This window comes from Neoarius graeffei, chromosome 20, assembly GCF_027579695.1.
Source record: "Neoarius graeffei isolate fNeoGra1 chromosome 20, fNeoGra1.pri, whole genome shotgun sequence".
Classification (NCBI taxonomy): domain Eukaryota; kingdom Metazoa; phylum Chordata; class Actinopteri; order Siluriformes; family Ariidae; genus Neoarius; species Neoarius graeffei.
The window spans coordinates 43,925,983-43,944,488 of NC_083588.1; the positions used below are offsets into that span (position 1 = coordinate 43,925,983).

At 43.8% G+C, this 18,506-nt stretch overlaps 1 protein-coding gene across 1 annotated transcript in view; it reads left to right on the forward strand.

Annotated features, from left to right (window-relative positions):
* The window catches only part of ppp1r9ba (protein phosphatase 1, regulatory subunit 9Ba), a 142,912-nt gene extending 128,319 nt beyond the window's left edge, over positions 1-14,593 (forward strand). Inside the window, exons 7-11 of the mRNA XM_060901757.1 lie at positions 3,602-3,745; positions 4,113-4,166; positions 4,277-4,506; positions 7,736-7,832; positions 13,987-14,593. Of these exons, the coding sequence (XP_060757740.1) occupies positions 3,602-3,745; positions 4,113-4,166; positions 4,277-4,506; positions 7,736-7,832; positions 13,987-14,040 (579 nt within the window). The 3' untranslated portion in view covers positions 14,041-14,593. The remainder of the gene's footprint in view (positions 1-3,601; positions 3,746-4,112; positions 4,167-4,276; positions 4,507-7,735; positions 7,833-13,986) is intronic.
* Positions 14,594-18,506: the final 3,913 nt, after the last annotated feature.

Below are 18,506 nucleotides of genomic sequence, written 5' to 3' on the forward strand. Positions count from 1 at the left end.
ATAAGACAGTGGAAATACTACCTTTACTACCTTCACGTGGCGTCTTTCTCGATCGCACGTGCCTAGAAGTGTACCTTCTAGAACATTCCTGGGTGGTCACGGACTGTCAGGTAGCCTAGTTCGGTTGTGAAACTCGCTAGGATGGAGTATTTTCGCGAGTTTAGTGGCAAACTTTTGCACCGCAATTTCTCTATTCTCGAAATTTGTAACCTGAAACCCTACAAGAAATGTTTCATAATGTTTGAGATTTTGAAAAATGCTTCTAGTAAATTTATTTTGCTGTATTTTTCCGTGAAACTTGGCATAAATCATCCTTAAGTGATGAGCGTGACATTGTTATTTTGGTCTGGGTCACGGAGTTAGTTGGAAGCGGGAGAAATGAGAGTTTCTCAACTACAGCAGCACTTCTCACCATAGATGGCTGGCGTGTTTCACAGCGTTTGGGATTTACTAAATCGACTAAATCTCTAGATCTACTGAAGCTACGAGGATATAAATCACCAGGATTCTAATTTACTGGGTGAGAAGTATTATATATATTTTTGAAAGGTTTATTCGCGCTACAAGTCCACGAAAGTTGGAATTGTTCGTGAAGGGGTTAGTTAGATTTTGGTAGCGTGACGCGCACAACAAGCAAAAGAAAAAAATTTTCTTCCGAATTTCCTTGCTTTATCAAAATTATTTTTTGATACGTTAAAAGACTGTGTTTATAATATTTAAGCGATTTTTTTTATTATAGAGAATATTTGATCAAAGCTTTCAAAACAGCATTCAAAGTGATTTTTCACGGGTGTAAATGTTACGCGTGACGTCCATAATTACGTTAAATTTTAAGAACTAAAATTCTGTTAAAAATTCTAGATTTGTGCTATCATTCTGGGGTTTTGCTGAATAATACTTTAGGGAGTTCTCTTACAATGCTGAAAATTCAGTGAGTTTTGGTGAAATTCTAGAAAAGTTATTTACATTTTAACGCGCCTGATAGCGATTGTGCTCACACAGCGTGCTACTCATAAAAGGCAGTCTACCTTTAATGATGAAAAGCCTCTTTAAAAAGATAAGTCTTAAGTATCCATCCATTATCTGTATCCGCTTATCCTGTGCAGGGTTGCAGGCAAGCTGGAGCCTATCCCAGCTGACTATAGGTGAGAGGCGGGCGGGGTACACCCTGGACAAGTCACCAGGTCATCGCACAGAAAAAACAACCATTCACATTCACACCTACGGTCAATTTAGAGCCGCCAATTAGCCGAACCTGCATGTCTTTGGACTGTAGGGGAAACCGGAGCACCCGGAGGGAACCCACGCAAACACGGGGAGAACATGCAAACTCCACACAGAAAGGCCCCTGTCAGCCACTCGACTCAAACCTAGAACCTTCTCGCTGTGTGCTAACCACTACACCACTGTGCCGCCCAAGTGTTAAGTAATTTCTTAAAAATATCTACAGATCCTTTCGTTGCGAAGCTCCCTGGGTAATTTGTTCCATAGTTTGGGCGCCGCAGATACAAAAGCGCGGTCATCCAATGTTGTCATTGTCAGTTGTCCTTTTCTGCCTTTTTTTACACTTGTGTTATTACTTTTCTTACACTCTCAAGTCTTTCTCATGGAGATAAATGCAGATGTGATTGTTCCTATTGAAATCCATCCACTGGAGTAGTCTTTGTGATTGAAGCTGTGCTACTGAACTCGCTTTAAAGTGAATTAGATTACACTTTTGCCATCTTGATCCAAAATCGTGGTCACCCTGGCCCGATCAGAGCATGGAAGGATGCTTAGGTGTTTAGTTGTATCGGCCAGTACACCTGACTGGAAGCATTTGCACTTCTGATGTTTGCTTTAAATGGGATGAAATTCTGTCACAGAAACACTGTGACATCATCAATTATTCATATTACTGTATGTCCATCCATATTGTGTGACAAGACCAACGTTACCCCAGTTAGACAGTACTTATGGGTTGAGGTTGTGTGTTACTTTAGTAGTATCTACAATATCTCTTAATTTTCTCACATACGCCTCCTCTGCATTAACTCATCTAAAGCAGTGAACACACACAAGGTGCCTTGCTCAAGGGAGCTTCAGCAGGAGATGGTGCTATTCATTCACACAATTCCCCTCGCATTTTTCCTGCCAGTCCTGGGACTTGAACCAGAAACCATTTGGGCCCAAGGCTGCTTCCCTAACCTACAGGCCGTGGCTGCCCCCGTTCTCAGTTTATTAAAAATGTCTGTGTTGCCTATATTACAGAGATGAGTGCTGCAGTCCAGTGATAACACGGGTGAAAGGTATGACCTTATCTCATGCACAGCTTACAAATATCCGGTTGGTGTCTGCAAAGACTCTGACACCTTGTGGCCAGTTGTGGAATTGTCACTGATGTTTGACTGCATCACACACACCCACAATTTGCATAACAGCAATGTGGCAGTGCAGTGGTTGGCACTGTCACCTCACAGCAAGCAGGATCTGGGTTTGAACCTGCTGGCCCACTGGGGCCTTTCTGTGTGGAGTTTTCATGTTTTCTTCGTGCTCATGTGGGTTTCCTCTGGGTGCCCTGGTGTCCTCACACAGTCCAGAGATATGAGGATTAGGTCAACTGGCTAGTCTAAATTGCCCATGAGTGTGAATGGCTGTTTTTCTAACCCCATGATAGACAGGGTGTCTCTCGCCCAGTGTCAGCTGGGGTTGGCTCCAGCCCACTTGCGATCTACAATGAATAAAAGGCACAGAGAATGAATGACTGAATGAATGTAGCACGGTGCATCTGAAATACCAGGAAATATTGCAAGTTAATCGAGTCATAAACTAGGGCTGATCTTACAGTTGGCCGTGAGGTGAAAACACTGCACAGATTAGCACAGGGCTTTGGACCATAGTCACTTTCCTCCCCGGTGCTGATTGCCATGGATTATCTGTCATTTTAATGATGAGACTATTAAGGAGATGCTGCACTAAAATTCAATAGTGTTACTGGGTTAATGAATTTCTCTCTCTCTCTCTCTGTCTGTCTGTCTGTGTGTGTGTCTCTTTCTCTCTCTCTGCCTGTTTGTGTGTCTGTCTCTCTGTCTCACTCTCTGCCTGTCTGTCTGTCTGTCTGTCTGTGTGTCTGTCTGTCTGTCTCTGTCTCTCTCACTTTCTCTCTCTCTCTCTGTCTCTCTCTTTCTGCCTGTCTGTCTGTCTCTCTCTCTTTGCCTCACTCTCTCTGCCTGTCTGTCTGTCTCTCTCTCTCTGTCTGTCTCTCTCTCTGTCTCTCTCACTGCCTGTCTGTTTCTCTGTCTGTCTGTCTCTCTGTGTCTGTGTATGTCTCTTTCTCTCTCTCTCTGTCTGTTTGTGTGTCTGTCTCTCTGTCTCACTCTCTGCCTGTCTGTCTGTCTGTGTGTCTGTCTGTCTCTTTCTCTCTCACTTTCTCTCTGTGTCTCTCTCTCTTTCTGCTTGTCTGTCTGTCTCTCTCTCTCTCTCTCTCTGCCTCACTCTCTCTGCCTGTCTGTCTGTCTCTCTCTGTCTGTCTGTCTCTCTCTGTCTGTCTCTCTCTCTCTGTCTGTCTGTTTCTCTCTCTCTGTGTGTCTCTCTCTCTCTCTCTCTCTCTCTCTGTGTGTAGGCGGGTGAGTACGGCACAGATGAGGATGAGGAGATGAGCCCCATGTTCCCTAATGCTATTGAGGTGTTTGATCTGGCTGAGAGCGAGGACATGCTCTCTCCTGTGGAAATGGACCCAGAGAAACTCACCCACAAGTTTAAAGAGGTCAGTGCTATCAGCGGCCATCTGTCTTCCTCCTCTTCTGACCTCACAAAAGAGATATATGTGTACAGTACCAGTCAAAAGTTTGTACCCCCTACTCATTCGTAGGTTTTTTCTGTATCGTGACTATTTTCTACATTGTAGAACAATACTGAAGATATCAAAACTCTGAAATAACATATATAAACAGATATATATACATTGTATTAAAAAACAAAGAAAGAAAGAATATTGAATTAGAAGGTGTGTTGACTTTTGACTGGTAGTGTATTATGTATCAGAAATGCGTGTACTGCGTATCAATAATTCACTTCTCGCACCCATTGTGTGATCTCTCACACGCATTTGCTCCATCATCCTGTCTCTCCAGCTCCAGATAAAGCATGCTGTGACCCAGGCTGAGATCCAGCAGCTGAAAAGGAAGGCAAGAACATCACAACTGTTTCAAATTTACAAAAGCTAGCAGATAATAAAAAGGTTTTCAGAAGACACAGTGAGAGTCTCAACCTTCTTTTTGCTCTCTCTCTTTTACAGCTGGCTCATGCCGAGCAGGAAAAACTGCGTTGGAGGATGGAGAAGGCCCAGCTGGAGCAGACCGTGCGAGAGACGAAGGAACGCATGGAGAAGCTCGAGGGCTACTGGATGGAGGCCCAGAGCCTGTGTCAGGCAGTGGACGAGCATCTTAAAGAGACACAGGCGCAGTACCAGACACTGGAGCGCAAATACAGCAAAGCCAAACGCCTCATCAAAGAGTACCAGCAGAAGTGAGTGGGCAGGGAGTGGAAGACTGCTGTGGTGGGAAATGTGATATCATGTGATGTGATGTGATATGGAAAGCCAAATGGTAGTGGCATGGAGTTCAAAATGGCTTCATAGATTTAAAGCGAACGATTAGAGAATATGCAGGTGTAAAGGAAAATAGGTCCTGTGATGAGCTTTAGGTGGTGTTTACATTAGACCGTATCAGCGGATCATCAGATTAACGTTTTTAAAACGATTCGCGTGCACACAGCAACGCCAATACACGGATACGCTAATCACATGACTAATTAGACGGCACATAAGTTGAAATGTGTCAGTGCGGCTCAGCGCTTCCTCCTCAGCGGCTGCGCTCCAAATCACTCCGCCCTGAACAGCGAGTGCCCTCTGGAGGGTGCGCACTCCGGCCCTGCGCAGCTCACAGAGCGCGCGAGTGAAGCGCACGAGCAGTGATTCGGGACTGAGCCGCTGTGTGTGTGCTCTCAGTGCATATCGGGCATGCGCAAGTCACTCACCACTTGCAAGTGGAAGGATGGCAAGCCTAAAGACAATCATAACTACATTATTTGCATCTTACCATGAACAACATTAAGAATGACAAAGCAAAGCATTATATTCATACTTTTATACTCTTTAATGAAAAACAAAAAGGTGATACAAGGCGGAAACAATAGCAGGAAGTGAAGTCCGCGCCGTTTTTCAGCAGTCGCGTCACATGACCAACGTGGCATGAACGACGCCAGCGAATCAGGAAGGTGGATGTCACAGTGACGTTGTCCAATGACGACGTCAGCTAGAGCTCAGCACAGCGTTTCCTCGTATCTCAATGTTTACACAGCACCGGATCAGATACGAACTGGGTTGAATACGTGGGCCCTGGCGGATTCAAGTTGTTCCGCCTGTGGAGTCGTTTCCCGGCGTTTTAATGTGAACGGACAGTGCATCCGCGACGAAAACGAGACGGATACGGTCTAATGTAAACACCACCTTATACTCTTTGTGCAGGTTGGGTGTTAGTACGTTACACCACACCAGGAAACTCAGAGTGACGTAGCGCACTATTGTCACCTGGATAATGGACGGGAAACACTGAACGATTAAAGGTTCACTAGTCAAGATTAGTCGAGATTAAAGCTCGAGTAGGTGAAGTACTACAAAATGTTTTTAAAAAAGTTCACTCCTTGGACCTGCATCCCACTCATGCCCATGTGCACTGAGCACACCCCCACAGTCCACAGTGGCCAGTGGAGCGAAATTAGCCGAGTCATGCTGTTAGCATTTTAGCCTAACCTTAGCATAATCACTAAGTTATAACACTCATAATCAGCTCATACTGATTTGCCTTTGCTGTCTTGGTTTTCTTTGTAATGAGCTCTTATACCATCCAGTTTTTCATCCAGCCATCACTATACGTGTGAGCTGGTTAGCACTGTTAGCAGCACAGAAGCTAACGTTATATACATTTCTATGAACATAAACGTACCTTACGTGGCTCGCTAAGTGCTAAAAACGTATCTCCTTGATTCATTTTATAAAAACAGACATTCAGATTACATTACAGGCATGCTTATCCAGAGCAACCTTGGGTTTGGTGCCTTGCTCAAGGGCATTCAGCTGGTACAGGGACTCAAACCAGCAACCTTTTGGTCCCAAAGCTGCTTCTCTAACCTTTAGGCCATGGCTTCCTGTCAGTTTTATACAGGTTGTGTTTACATACCTGTCCAGGAATGATGGCGCTAATTCCATGTCCAGCTTCATCCCCTTTGCCACTAATAAATTTCTCTACCTTGTAAAAGGGCGTGACTAACCTTTATTCTAATTTTGCCGTTTCTGTCATGTTTTTTTGCAAGTATGGAATGTTTTTTAGCTGAACGTGTATCAGGATGCACTGGGCACTTACTGGTTTCTGATATGTTTCTTTTTTTCCTGAGAAACTGAGCTATAAGGCAGAGTTGCGGGGTGTTGGGATAGTGTCTATAGCAAGACTGACAGGAGGCGCTTGTAAACACAGATAAGCGTTATGTTCCACACTGAATTTTTCCAAACTGATTTTCGCAGACACATAATACACTTATGTTGATGCCATTACTCCAACAGTATTTTTTTTTACTGTGGGAAGTCATGGCTTAATGGTTAGAGAAGCAGCTTCAGGACCAAAAGGTTGTTGGTTTGATTCCCTGAACCACCAGGAATGGCTGAAGTGCCATTCCACCATTGGTTGTATTCTTTGGCATAAAATACAATATATTTTGACAACATGTATAAACAGTATCACTAGATAGGGAAATCTTTTAGCTTCAAAATGATATATTAAACATAATTTTTTGACAACGACAAGTATATTAATTTTGCAACCAAAGTCACCTACCCTTTTAATTTCCGTGCGTGATGTCATCGGCAGGTTCCCCTTCTTGTGTACCGTGTGACGTGGCACATATTATCAGCAATGGCGGATAGAACGCGATAAAAATAATACCAATAAACCTAGCTAATACCAATAAATCTAGCTAACTGAAAGATTAACTCAAAATTTTTCGCAATTTTTTTGGCCCCCGTATACGAGGAGAAATGACTCTCTCACTTTGGGGGTTTCCTGGTTTAAAAATAGACCGACACGTGGTACACAAGAAGGGGAACCTGCCGATGACGTCACGTTTCACTACCGCGCGGAAATTAAAAGGGTAGCAAAATTAATATACTTGTCGTTGTCAAAAAATTATGTTTGATATATCATTTTGAAGCTAAAAGATTTCTCTGTCTAGTCATGTTGTCATAAAATATATTGTATTTTATGCCAAAGAATACATCCAATGGTGGAATGGCACTTTAAGCAAAGCACCCAGCTCCCGAGACTACTGTGGGTATGATGCTCTGGATAAGAGTGTCTGCTAAATGCCTGTAATGTGTACGTATTTTCCAGGTTGGTTTTCTAGTAAGAAAAATAAGTTAAAATCCACTATTGAATTTAATTGCAGAACGCTGTTTGGTCTTGAGCGCAGTGTAGAGGCCAGAGCCACCAGAGTGCACTGTGGTGTCAAAGTCGGCTGAACTGACAAATGTAAATGAGTCCAAAAAAAGTTAAACATGACATTTTGGGATTTGAAAAAGGGTGGTTGTTCCTATCAAGGCTGTTATTAGCACAGACTCATGATATAAGGTACTGTTAAGTGTCAAATGGTAGTCTGTGTAGTCTGGGTGTGGTCAGTAACTGGTGTGTGTGTGTGTGTGATACAGAGAGATTGAGTATCTGAAGAGGGAGACAGCACAGAGACGTGCACAGGAGGAATCAGAGGCTGGCCACAAGGAGGAGACAGACAGCCTGCAGGAGAAGGTACACAGGAAGTGGAAAAGCAAAGAGTCATTTCCTAAGTGACTGCATTAAATTACAGATTCAGCCCAAGCAAGCATTAAAGGTTTTTTCTCCAAGAATAAATGAAGGGGCTTTGCAGATCAGAACAGATTTTCACCATCCATTAAACAAGTGAAGGCAGCACGGTGGTGTAGTGGTTAGCACTGTCGCCTCACAGTAAGAAGGTCCTGGGTTTGAGCCCAGTGACTAGCGAGGGTCTTTCTGTATGGAGTTTGCATGTTCTCCCCGTGCCTGAGTGGGTTTCCTTCCCCCAAAGACATGCAGGTTAGGTTAACTGGTGACTCTAACGTGGGGTTTACATTAGACCGTATCAGCGGATCATCAGATTAACGTTTTTAAAACGATTAGCGTGCACACAGCAACACCAATACACGATTCGCGTGCACATAGCAACGCCAATACACGGATACGCTCGGCTCCGCAGGCATCCTGCGCTCCAAATCACTCCGCCCTGAACAGCGAGTGCCCTCTGGAGGGTGTGCACTCCGGCCCTGCGCAGCTCACAGAGCGCGCGAGTGAAGTGCACAAGCAGTGATTCGGGACTGAGCCGCTGTGTGTGTGCTCTCAGTGCATGTCGGGCATGCGCGTCACTTACCACTTGCAAGTGGAAGGATGGCAAGCCTAAAGACCATCATAACTACACAATGGGCAGTATTTGCATCAGTATTTGCAGTATTTTCATACTTTTATACTCTTTAATGAAAGGTGATACAAGGCGGAAGTCCGCGCCGTTTTTCAGCAGTCGCGTCACATGACCAACGCCAGCGAATCAGGAAGGTGGATGTCACAGTGACGTTGTCCAATGACGACGCCAGCTAGAGCTCAGCACAGCGTATCCGCGTATTCTCAATGTTTACACAGCACCGGAGCTGACACGATCTGGATTGAATACGTGGACGCTGGCGGATTCCCGTTTCCCGGCGTTTCCAGGCGTTTTAATGTAAGCGGACAGTGCATCCGCGAAGAAAACAAGACAGATACGGTCTAATGTAAACTTGGCCTAAATTGACCGTAGGTGTGAATGTGAGTGTGAACGGTTGTTTGTCTCTATACGTCAGCCCTGTGATGACCTGGCGACTTGTCCAGGGTGGACCCCGCCTTTCGCCCGTAGTCAGCTGGGATAGGCTCCAGCTTGCCTGCGACCCTGTACAGGGTAAATGGTTACAGATGATGGATGGATGGATAAAACAAGTGAAGTGCATGGATGAGAATCGTGGACTGAACAGGCTCGTTCTTGTAGTAAACTACGGATCCTTAGACAACATTCTGAAGACACATAGCGTTTTTTTTTTACTGTGAGAAAATCAGTGGAAGAGAAAACACTAGTATAGGATTCCGCTGGCTCATTAAAGAGCTCAAACTCAACAGCATTATTATCGCCCACACGGAGTGAAGCCCCATACTTAAAGAAGAACTGAAGGCAAATTTTTTATTATCAAAATTCTATTTATCTCATTTTATTAAATATAGGAATGCATTTCTGATCGCTATTTTGTCGCTGCTATAGCAAGTTCTGAGTGTTTGAAATATGCTCTGTAATATATCAGTCCATATGTCAAAGCAATGGCCGTAAACGAGATTCGTTGAGACCTGTGCGAGACATCGTAGGACGGAAGTAAAACCTACAGCGGAAATCAAAGTGACCGACATCTGCCAACGTTGTCAAAAGATGCGCGTGCCCTCTTTCGAATGCTGACGTAATCAAGCTGGAAGTTTTGTTTGTTTTGATAGCGATCAGGAAAGTTTGAAAAAGTAGGCAGTAATCGTCAATTAAACTCGTTTTTGTGCAATATTTCGTTTGGAAAACAGTTTTCAAAATGGCGACACTTCACGTTTCGAAGTCTCGCACAAGTCTCGTGAAGATCGCACGGATACGCGACGCCTGCCGTGGACCAAACGAACTAAATTCAACATGGCTAAAAACCGAATAGGCCGATAAGTATAATATTTAATTGCAATTAGTTGCCAATACGAGTCACGATATAAGGTTACTAAAACCGAAAACGAAATTGAATAAACACGTTAATTAAGAAATAAAGCAAGTTTAAAAATGACTTCAGTTCTCCTTTAAAAGGAATGGTCATGCATCAACCTGATTTTTAATGGCTTTTGCGACCGTACAACATCCGTATGTACATACATATACCACCACAGGGAACCCGATCGTAAGTGCAAAGCAACGTATCTCATAAACACTTTACCACCAGACAATGAAATTTGTATGTTTATTTACATAAGATAGATGTTTTTTTATCCAGCGCCTATTTTTAATTTGCTTTTTAAAAAACAGCGTGAGATTATTTACTAACACATTTTACAAAAAATATTCACAACAGTTTCATATAAAACTAGTTACAACCATTTTATTACTCCACTAACTTGTTGGACAGTTGACAGTTAGAACCAGACAACTGTTTGACAAATCAAGATTGCAGCTCGAACCCTTGGAGCTCACACATCACGCTCAGGTTGTGGAATCGAACTATTTTCTGTATTTTTATTATTTACTATTTATTGTTTGATCTCAAATGCATTAAGAAGGCAAGAAATTGCACTCATTAACTTTTGACGAGGCACCTGTTAATTGAAAAGCATTCCAGGTGACTCCCTCATGAAGCTGGTTAAGATAATGCCAGTAGTGTGCAAACCGTCATGAAGGTAAACGGTGACTATCAGTATTGTTCTACAATGTAGAAAATAGTCAAAATACAGAAAAACCTATGAATGAGTCGGGGTGTACAAACCTGTAGAGCAAAGATGCCTTCAAAAATAATGAAATTAAATGTTTCTATGTTTTAAAGATAGCCTGCCTTTCAGATTTTTCACATTTAGGTCATAAAAAGAATTTTCCCTGATACCTAATTATTTTTGTTTAGTGGACCGAAATATACTGAATTCGAATCACAGACCTCCAATTTTATTCATGTTTTTTTTTAAATACAGCAGTTAATTAATTTAGAGCCACATGGCCCTAAATTCTCCGATATTTTTTCCTGCTTCACCATGACACAATACAAGATACTAGGTCATGCATGACGTGGTGGGCTTTCCCCGTTTGCGCAAGGCATTGTGGGATACAAATTTCAAACAGGAGAGAACAATGGAGGACGTGAGTGTGTGAATGAAACGTGAAAGACCGACTACAGTAACGGAAAGCGAGAAGAAAAGACGTTATGTTGCGAAGGAAAGGAAACACAGGACCAAACTAATAAACACTGGCGACCAGTGAGCACCTCGGTGTGATCAGCTGTTTGTTTTAGTGACAGAATGATGTAACTGGGGCGGCACGGTGGTGTAGTGGTTAGCGCTGTCGCCTCACAGCAAGAAGGTCCTGGGTTCGAGCCCCGTGGCCGGCGAGGGCCTTTCTGTGCGGAGTTTGCATGTTCTCCCCGTGTCTGCGTGGGTTTCCTCCGGGTGCTCCGGTTTCCCCCACAGTCCAAAGACATGCAGGTTAGGTTAACTGGTGACTCTAAATTGACCGTAGGTGTGAATGTGAGTGTGAATGGTTGTCTGTGTCTATGTGTCAGCCCTGTGATGACCTGGCGACTTGTCCAGGGTGTACCCCGCCTTTCGCCCGTAGTCAGCTGGGATAGGCTCCAGCTTGCCTGCGACCCTGTAGAACAGGATAAAGCGGCTAGAGATGATGAGATGAGATGAGATGATGTAACTGTCAGTGCACGGTCAAGGTAAACCTGTAGATGGCAGTAATGCAACACTGTGGATGCCAGCTGCATAAAACCCAAAATAAGAAGAAAAAGAAGCAGAAGGTAAACCAGCACATGCGCACACGGACTTCCTGTGTCTGCTTGACTGCGCGAAGCGAGCGAGTTCATGCACATTATTTGCTTTAATCCCCTCAAATTAAATAACTTCCCAGCCACAGAATGGCCTGATATTTTGTGAGATATTACAGAAATAAACATAAATCACAATGATCAAATTTCAGAGGGAACTACATTTCATTGATTTTTTGATATTGAAAGGCCATATAGATTTAATAATACACTATAAAGAGCACTGAACAGTAATAAATGAAACAGTCAATATTTGGTGAGAGACGAGACTTTGCTTCAAAAAAAAAAAGAGTAGTCTCGGGTACAGTGAGTGCAGTTTGAGAAGGAAATGAGCTGGAGGCTTTACTGAGCATCTCACACAACCAGCCACAGTTCTTCTAGACACTTTGACTGTCACACTCGCTTCTTCATTTTGCACCAAAACCCAGCAGCTTTCATTACGTTTTCTTTTTTCATCTGAAAAGTGATGTCTTATGTAATATGCTGCTTTCTTTCCTGCCATACAGAAAATTCTCTGTAATGTTTAATTTTGTGCTGGAAAACTAATGTCTCATCTCATCTCGTTAGCCACTTTATCCTGTTCTACAGGGTCGCAGGCAAGCTGGAGCCTATCCCAGCTGACTACGGGCGAAAGGCGGGGTACACCCTGGACAAGTCGCCAGGTCATCACAGGGCTGACACATAGACACAGACAACCATTCACACTCACATTCACACCTACGGTCAATTTAGGTGGGGTTTACATTAGACCGTATCAGCGGATCATCAGATTAACGTTTTTAAAACGATTAGCGTGCACACAGCAACGCCAATACACGATTCGCGTGCACACAGCAACGCCAATACACGGATACGCTCGGCTCCGCAGGCATCCTGCGCTCCAAATCACTCCGCCCTGAACAGCGAGTGCCCTCTGGAGGGTGCGCACTCCGGCCCTGCGCAGCTCACAGAGCACGCGAGTGAAGCGCACGAGCAGTGATTCGGGACTGAGCCGCTGTGTGTGTGCTCTCAGTGCATGTCGGGCATGCGCATCACTTACCACTTGCAAGTGGAAGGATGGCAAGCCTAAAGACCATCATAACTACACAGTGGGCAGTATTTGCATCAGTATTTGCAGTATTTTCATACTTTTATACTCTTTAATGAAAGGTGATACAAGGCGGAAGTCCGCGCCGTTTTTCAGCAGTCGCGTCACATGACCAACGCCAGCGAATCAGGAAGGTGGATGCCACAGTGACGTTGCCCAATGACGACGCCAGCTAGAGCTCAGCACAGCGTGTCCACGTATTCTGAATGTTTACACAGCACCGGAGCTGACACGATCTGGATTGAATACGTGGACGCTGGCGGATTCCCGTTTCCCGGCGTTTCCAGGCGGTTTAATGTAAACGGACAGTGCATCCGCGAAGAAAACGAGACAGATACGGTCTAATGTAAACTTGGCCTTAGAGTCACCAGTTAACCTAACCTGCATGTCTTTGGACTGTGGGGGAAACCGGAGCACCCGGAGGAAACCCACACGGACACGGGGAGAACATGCAAACTCCGCACAGAAAGGCCCTCGCCGGCCACGGGGCTCGAACCCAGGACCTTCTTGCTGTGAGGCGACAGCGCTAACCACTACACCACCGTGCCGCCCTGTGTTAATGTAGAAGTTCATTCATTATCATTATCTCTAGCCGCTTTATCCTTCTACAGGGTCGCAGGCAAGCTGGAGCCTATCCCAGCTGACTACGGGCGAAAGGCGGGGTACACCCTGGACAAGTCGCCAGGTCATCACAGGGCTGACACATAGACACAGACAACCATTCACACTCACATTCACACCTACGGTCAATTTAGAGTCACCAGTTAACCTAACCTGCATGTCTTTGGACTGTGGGGGAAACCGGAGCACCCGGAGGAAACCCACGCGGACACGGGGAGAACATGCAAACTCCACACAGAAAGGCCCTCGCCGGCCCCGGGGCTCGAACCCAGGACCTTCTTGCTGTGAGGCGACAGCGCTAACCACTACGCCACCGTGCCGCCTAATGTAGAAGTTATAAAATAAAAATCTATAAATGTTTTTCCCAAAAAAAAAAGTAAATTGATTAAGGCTTTTGCCCAGCACTGTATATGATGGGGTTCTGCCTCACTTGCCCCTGTGGATAAGCCACTACTGTCAAGTGTGTAACTATTTTAATATCTGGTCTCTTAGTATGCGATGTAGCTCTTATACACTCTTGAGTTTCGATGTCAAGTCAACGAGGGCCTGTGAAACAGAATATTGAAATAGTTACACGTTTCTAAAACCTCCATTGTTGCTGTTTCTTTTTTAGATCACTGACCTAGAAACGAAGGTGGGTGCACTCAAGAGCCCAGAGCCCTCCTAAACCTGCACAGGAACCGTAGAGAACGAGGGAGAGAGCAGGAGAAAAGTCTTTCAGCCCTGGACGTCCCTCCCTCCTGCATGTTTTCCCCTGCGGCATGCAACAACGGACAACCAAAAGACTGCAAGAAACATTAAAGGGATGTTACTGGGGGAAAAGGGGCGTGACAGAGAAATCATAATGTCCTGCCAGACACGGGGCACAGACCTGCTCACCTCTAGTCTTCATGACAGCCCATGTAACGTAGAACAATTTTGCTTTCAAACAGTATTTGATTTTTTTTCCCCTTTTTTTAATGGCCCTATAAACCATGACACAGCTTAGTCTTGGCAACTCACAGCACATTTGAGCGACACACGAATCAAACGAACGACCCGGACCCAGTGCCAAGCGAACTGAGGGGAAAAAAACATGCAACAGACTTTTTTTTTTTTTTTTTGCATCATCTGTGGCAGAATGAGTCGCTGTGGGTTGTACAGCAGTGTGAGAAGAGCTGATGTTGTTTGTATATATTCTTCAGTGTATTTAAAATGCTTAAGCAGTGAGCTGTAGGGGATCGGGGGAAGACACGGGGTGGAGGGGGAGGTTCGATGTTCGATGGGTAACAAGAAACGTGAACGCAAACAAATTTCCCAGTTCTAGACTGGCACAGGCGGAGTTGTGTATTTCGTTCATGCTTTTTATTTTATTTTATTTTTTATTTTTTTCCAAGCAAAATGGCAAACAGGGTGTGAGATTGATGTAAGTTGACCTTTCGATCTACCTTTCACACTTTGCTTTCTTCCAGACAGTATTAGTGGAAGTGCGTTGTGTGATTCAGGCCTCTGGGTCTCCTGCATTTCCGTCACGCATCACTCACTATCGGAGAGAGAGAGAGAGAGGAACTATGGAACACGAGGCCTTGTGTGGTGAATTCTACCTTTTATTAAAACAAAAAAGAAATCATTTCTGCTCACCAGATTGTTCTTGCACGGCATCAGATGAAAGTGACAGGACGTGTATAATTGTAGAGAAATACAGCAGTCACACTTCATCATCACTTCTTTCAGCTGTACAGACAGGGTGAAGATTCTTTTTTTCTTTCACTGAGATAAAAATTCCAAACAAATGTCCCGCTGTATTACTGAGTTATTTATCTTAAAGCACAGGGTTCGGTAGCGACAGTGTATTATTCTGGAAGAGGAAAGGCATGTAGTTACGAGAGTGAAGAATGTACCGACAGATCCCGGGAGTTTCAGGGGTTAAAAACGTTAGTAGATTAAAAGTAATTCTTGTATTCGTGTAATGATAACTGCAGTCTTTTAGCTTTCGCTGATGTGTTATTGGTGAGCAGGGTTTTTTTTTGTTTTTTTTTTTTCCCTCCCCTGACTTGAACTCAAGCCGAATTTTACTTTTCTATTCAATCAAAATAAAACGTTATGAATTTGGGGAATTTAGATCGAGTTAAATCCAGCTGTTAAATAGACACCGGCCTTGACCAGACGAGATCACAGCTCAGCCGTAACATTAAAGGATCATTCTGGTATTTTTGAACAAATGTGTTTTTCCTCAGTAAGGGCATTCGAGCCAGACGTTTTCATGCATGAGGCGCTTTTTAGTCTTTTTTTTTTTTTTTTAATGAAGACGTGTTTAGGTGACCATCAGGCTGCAGTTACTTTCACCTGTATGCGTTTAGTTCAAAACTCCTAGTGTAATCCTTTAAGGACTGGTGTGGAGTCTGCTGCAATAAGAAAGAGACTCCACTGCTGGTTTCTGTTTATCCTGAATTTCAGATAAATGTACTGAACGTTGATTCTGGAAGGACAGTATTAGTTTGGGCAGATCGACTGCATTAGCTGTAGTTTCCATGGCTTTCTCATTCATGTATGTAATTGAACTCAATCCATTGCTTCCACTTGCTATGTTTTGTGATGATAAACTGTCTTTTACGATGCAGTATTGAAAGCGACGTCTGGGGTTTTATCCGAACTTTTAACAGATATTTTAGTGATACAACAATTATTCCTCTGCAACAATATATAATGGGCTTTGTTATTGTCAGTAGAGTATAAATAGAGTTTTTATGTGTGGAAATAGATCTCGTATCATTCACTTGCTCTGGATCCAATTGGACTTTTGTGCACACATGCAAGAAGAATCGTAACAGAGTGCACTGCGATAGTCCAGGGCCTGTACGTATCAAGCGTCTCGGCTCAGCTCAGCCATGTATAACTTTATTCATCGACACGACAAGCCGAACTCATCGTAAAGAAACGCTTTTGCGCTTGAGACGTTTGATACGTAAATACAATCCCTGAACTACCTCAGATCCATTTTTCTTTCCATTTGTGTTTTTTTTTTTCCCCTTCCTGGTCTTTTGACTATTTTTGCACATAGACAAATAGAACATCATTCATAACTGGAAAAAAAAATGTGTAAATGCATTGTAATCAGTTCTACTTGCTACAGTGAGGTTCATTTGATGACAGTCAGCATGATGTAAGCTTGTCTCTACTCCAGCTGTGCAGCACACCTCTGTATGATCCACTCAGGTTGAACGAGTATCGAGTATATGGACCTATTCTGGAGAACAAACAGGACTCGTTTTTGCGATCACGTCCCAGGAGGACACTGGAATTTCCTTATCTTCTTCCTGGCACAAGGATTTGTTCCGTGCTCAGTGTGTCACTGTTTACTGAATCAGCAAGAACAGAATTGTGTCCTCGAGCACGCACGATCATTTCGGGTCAACTTTTGCCTTTTGATACATGTGACTAACATAACGGGACCTGATCCTGTATCGGAACTCCTGATGGACGGGCCAGTAAAGATCGGAGCACTATCAGGATGAAAGAGCAGGACAAGCCACATGCTGAGTGATTATCAGAGCACTGAAACACTAGTCAAACGTTCATTCAGAACTTTCATTCCATTCTCGGAAGTTCATTTGCTTCTGTGTACAGAGAGGAGCTCGTTCCTCGTGCTGGTGTAAGGGTGTTACTCATTTTAACGTGAACTAAAACTTGATTCCATTCCTTCACCGTTGAGTTTTTTTTTTTTTTTATTGCTTTGAGTTGCAACCATATAAATAACAAAAAGAAAATGTTCCATTTGAAAGGAGCATCATGTTCATCTTGCATAATTTACTGTCATTAACAATAAATGCAAAAAATGTGTTTAATGAGATGAGAACTTTTTATGAATGCGTATGAAGTCTTGTGGACGGTGCAGTGGTTAGCACTGTCACCTCACAGCAAGAAGGTTCTGGGTTCGAGCCCAGTGGTTGTCAGGGGACTTTCTGTGTGGAGTTTGTATGTTCTCTGCGTGGGTTTCCTCCAGTTTTCCCCAAAGATATGTGGTTGTTTAAACGGCTACTCTAAATTGTCCATAGGTGTGAATGGTTGAGAGGAGAAAACCTCTATAATAATCCAGTAGAAGGCAACAGGAAACCACTACTGTAATGCTTCCCTAGGGACTTTAAAAGAAGTCATTTTTAAACTTGCTTTATTTCTTAATTAACGTGTTATTCAATTACGTTTTCGGGTTTTAGTAACCTTATATCGTGACTCGTATTGGCAACTAATTGCAATTAAATATTATACTTAGCGGCCTATTCGGTTTTTAGCCATGTCGAATTTAGTCCACGGTAGGCGTCGCTTATCCGCGCGATCTTCACGAGACTTGTGCGAGACTTCGAAACGTGAAGCGTCAGCCAGGTGTCAGTGCCGCCATTTTGAAAACTGTTTTCCAAACGAAATATTGCACAAAAACGAGTTTAAATGATGATTACTGCCTACTTTTTTCAAACTTTCCTGATCGCTATCAAAACAAACAAAACTTCCGGCTTGATTACGTCAGCATTCGAAAGAGGGCGCGCGTGTCTTTTGACAACGTTGGCAGACGTCAGTCACTTTGATTTCCGCTGTACGTTTTACTTCCGTCCTACGATGTCTCGCACAGGTCTCAACAAATCTCGTTTACAGCCATTGCTTTGACATATGGACTGATATATACTCAGCAAAAATAAAAACTTGACACTCATTATTTTTCAAATAGTGTTTAGAAACATTTCTTGAAAGAGTTCTTGTTGTGGCGGCACGGTGGTGTAGTGGTTAGCGCTGTCACTTCACAGCAAGAAGGTCCTGGGTTTGAGCCCCGGGGCCGGCAAGGGCCTTTCTGTGCGGAGTTTGCATGTTCTCCACGTGGGTTTCCTCCGGGTGCTCCGGTTTCCCCCACAGTCCAAAGACATGCAGGTTAGGTTAACTGGTGGCTCTAAATTGACCGTAGGTGTGAATGTGAGTGTGAATGGTTGTCTGTGTCTATGTGTCAGCCCTGTGATGACCTGGCGACTTGTCCAGGGTGTACCCCGCCTTTCGCCCGTAGTCAGCTGGGATAGGCTCCAGCTTGCCTGCGACCCTGGAGAAGGATAAAGCGGCTAGAGATAATGAGATGAGATGAGTTCTTGTTGTGATTATGGTTAAATGCATTGT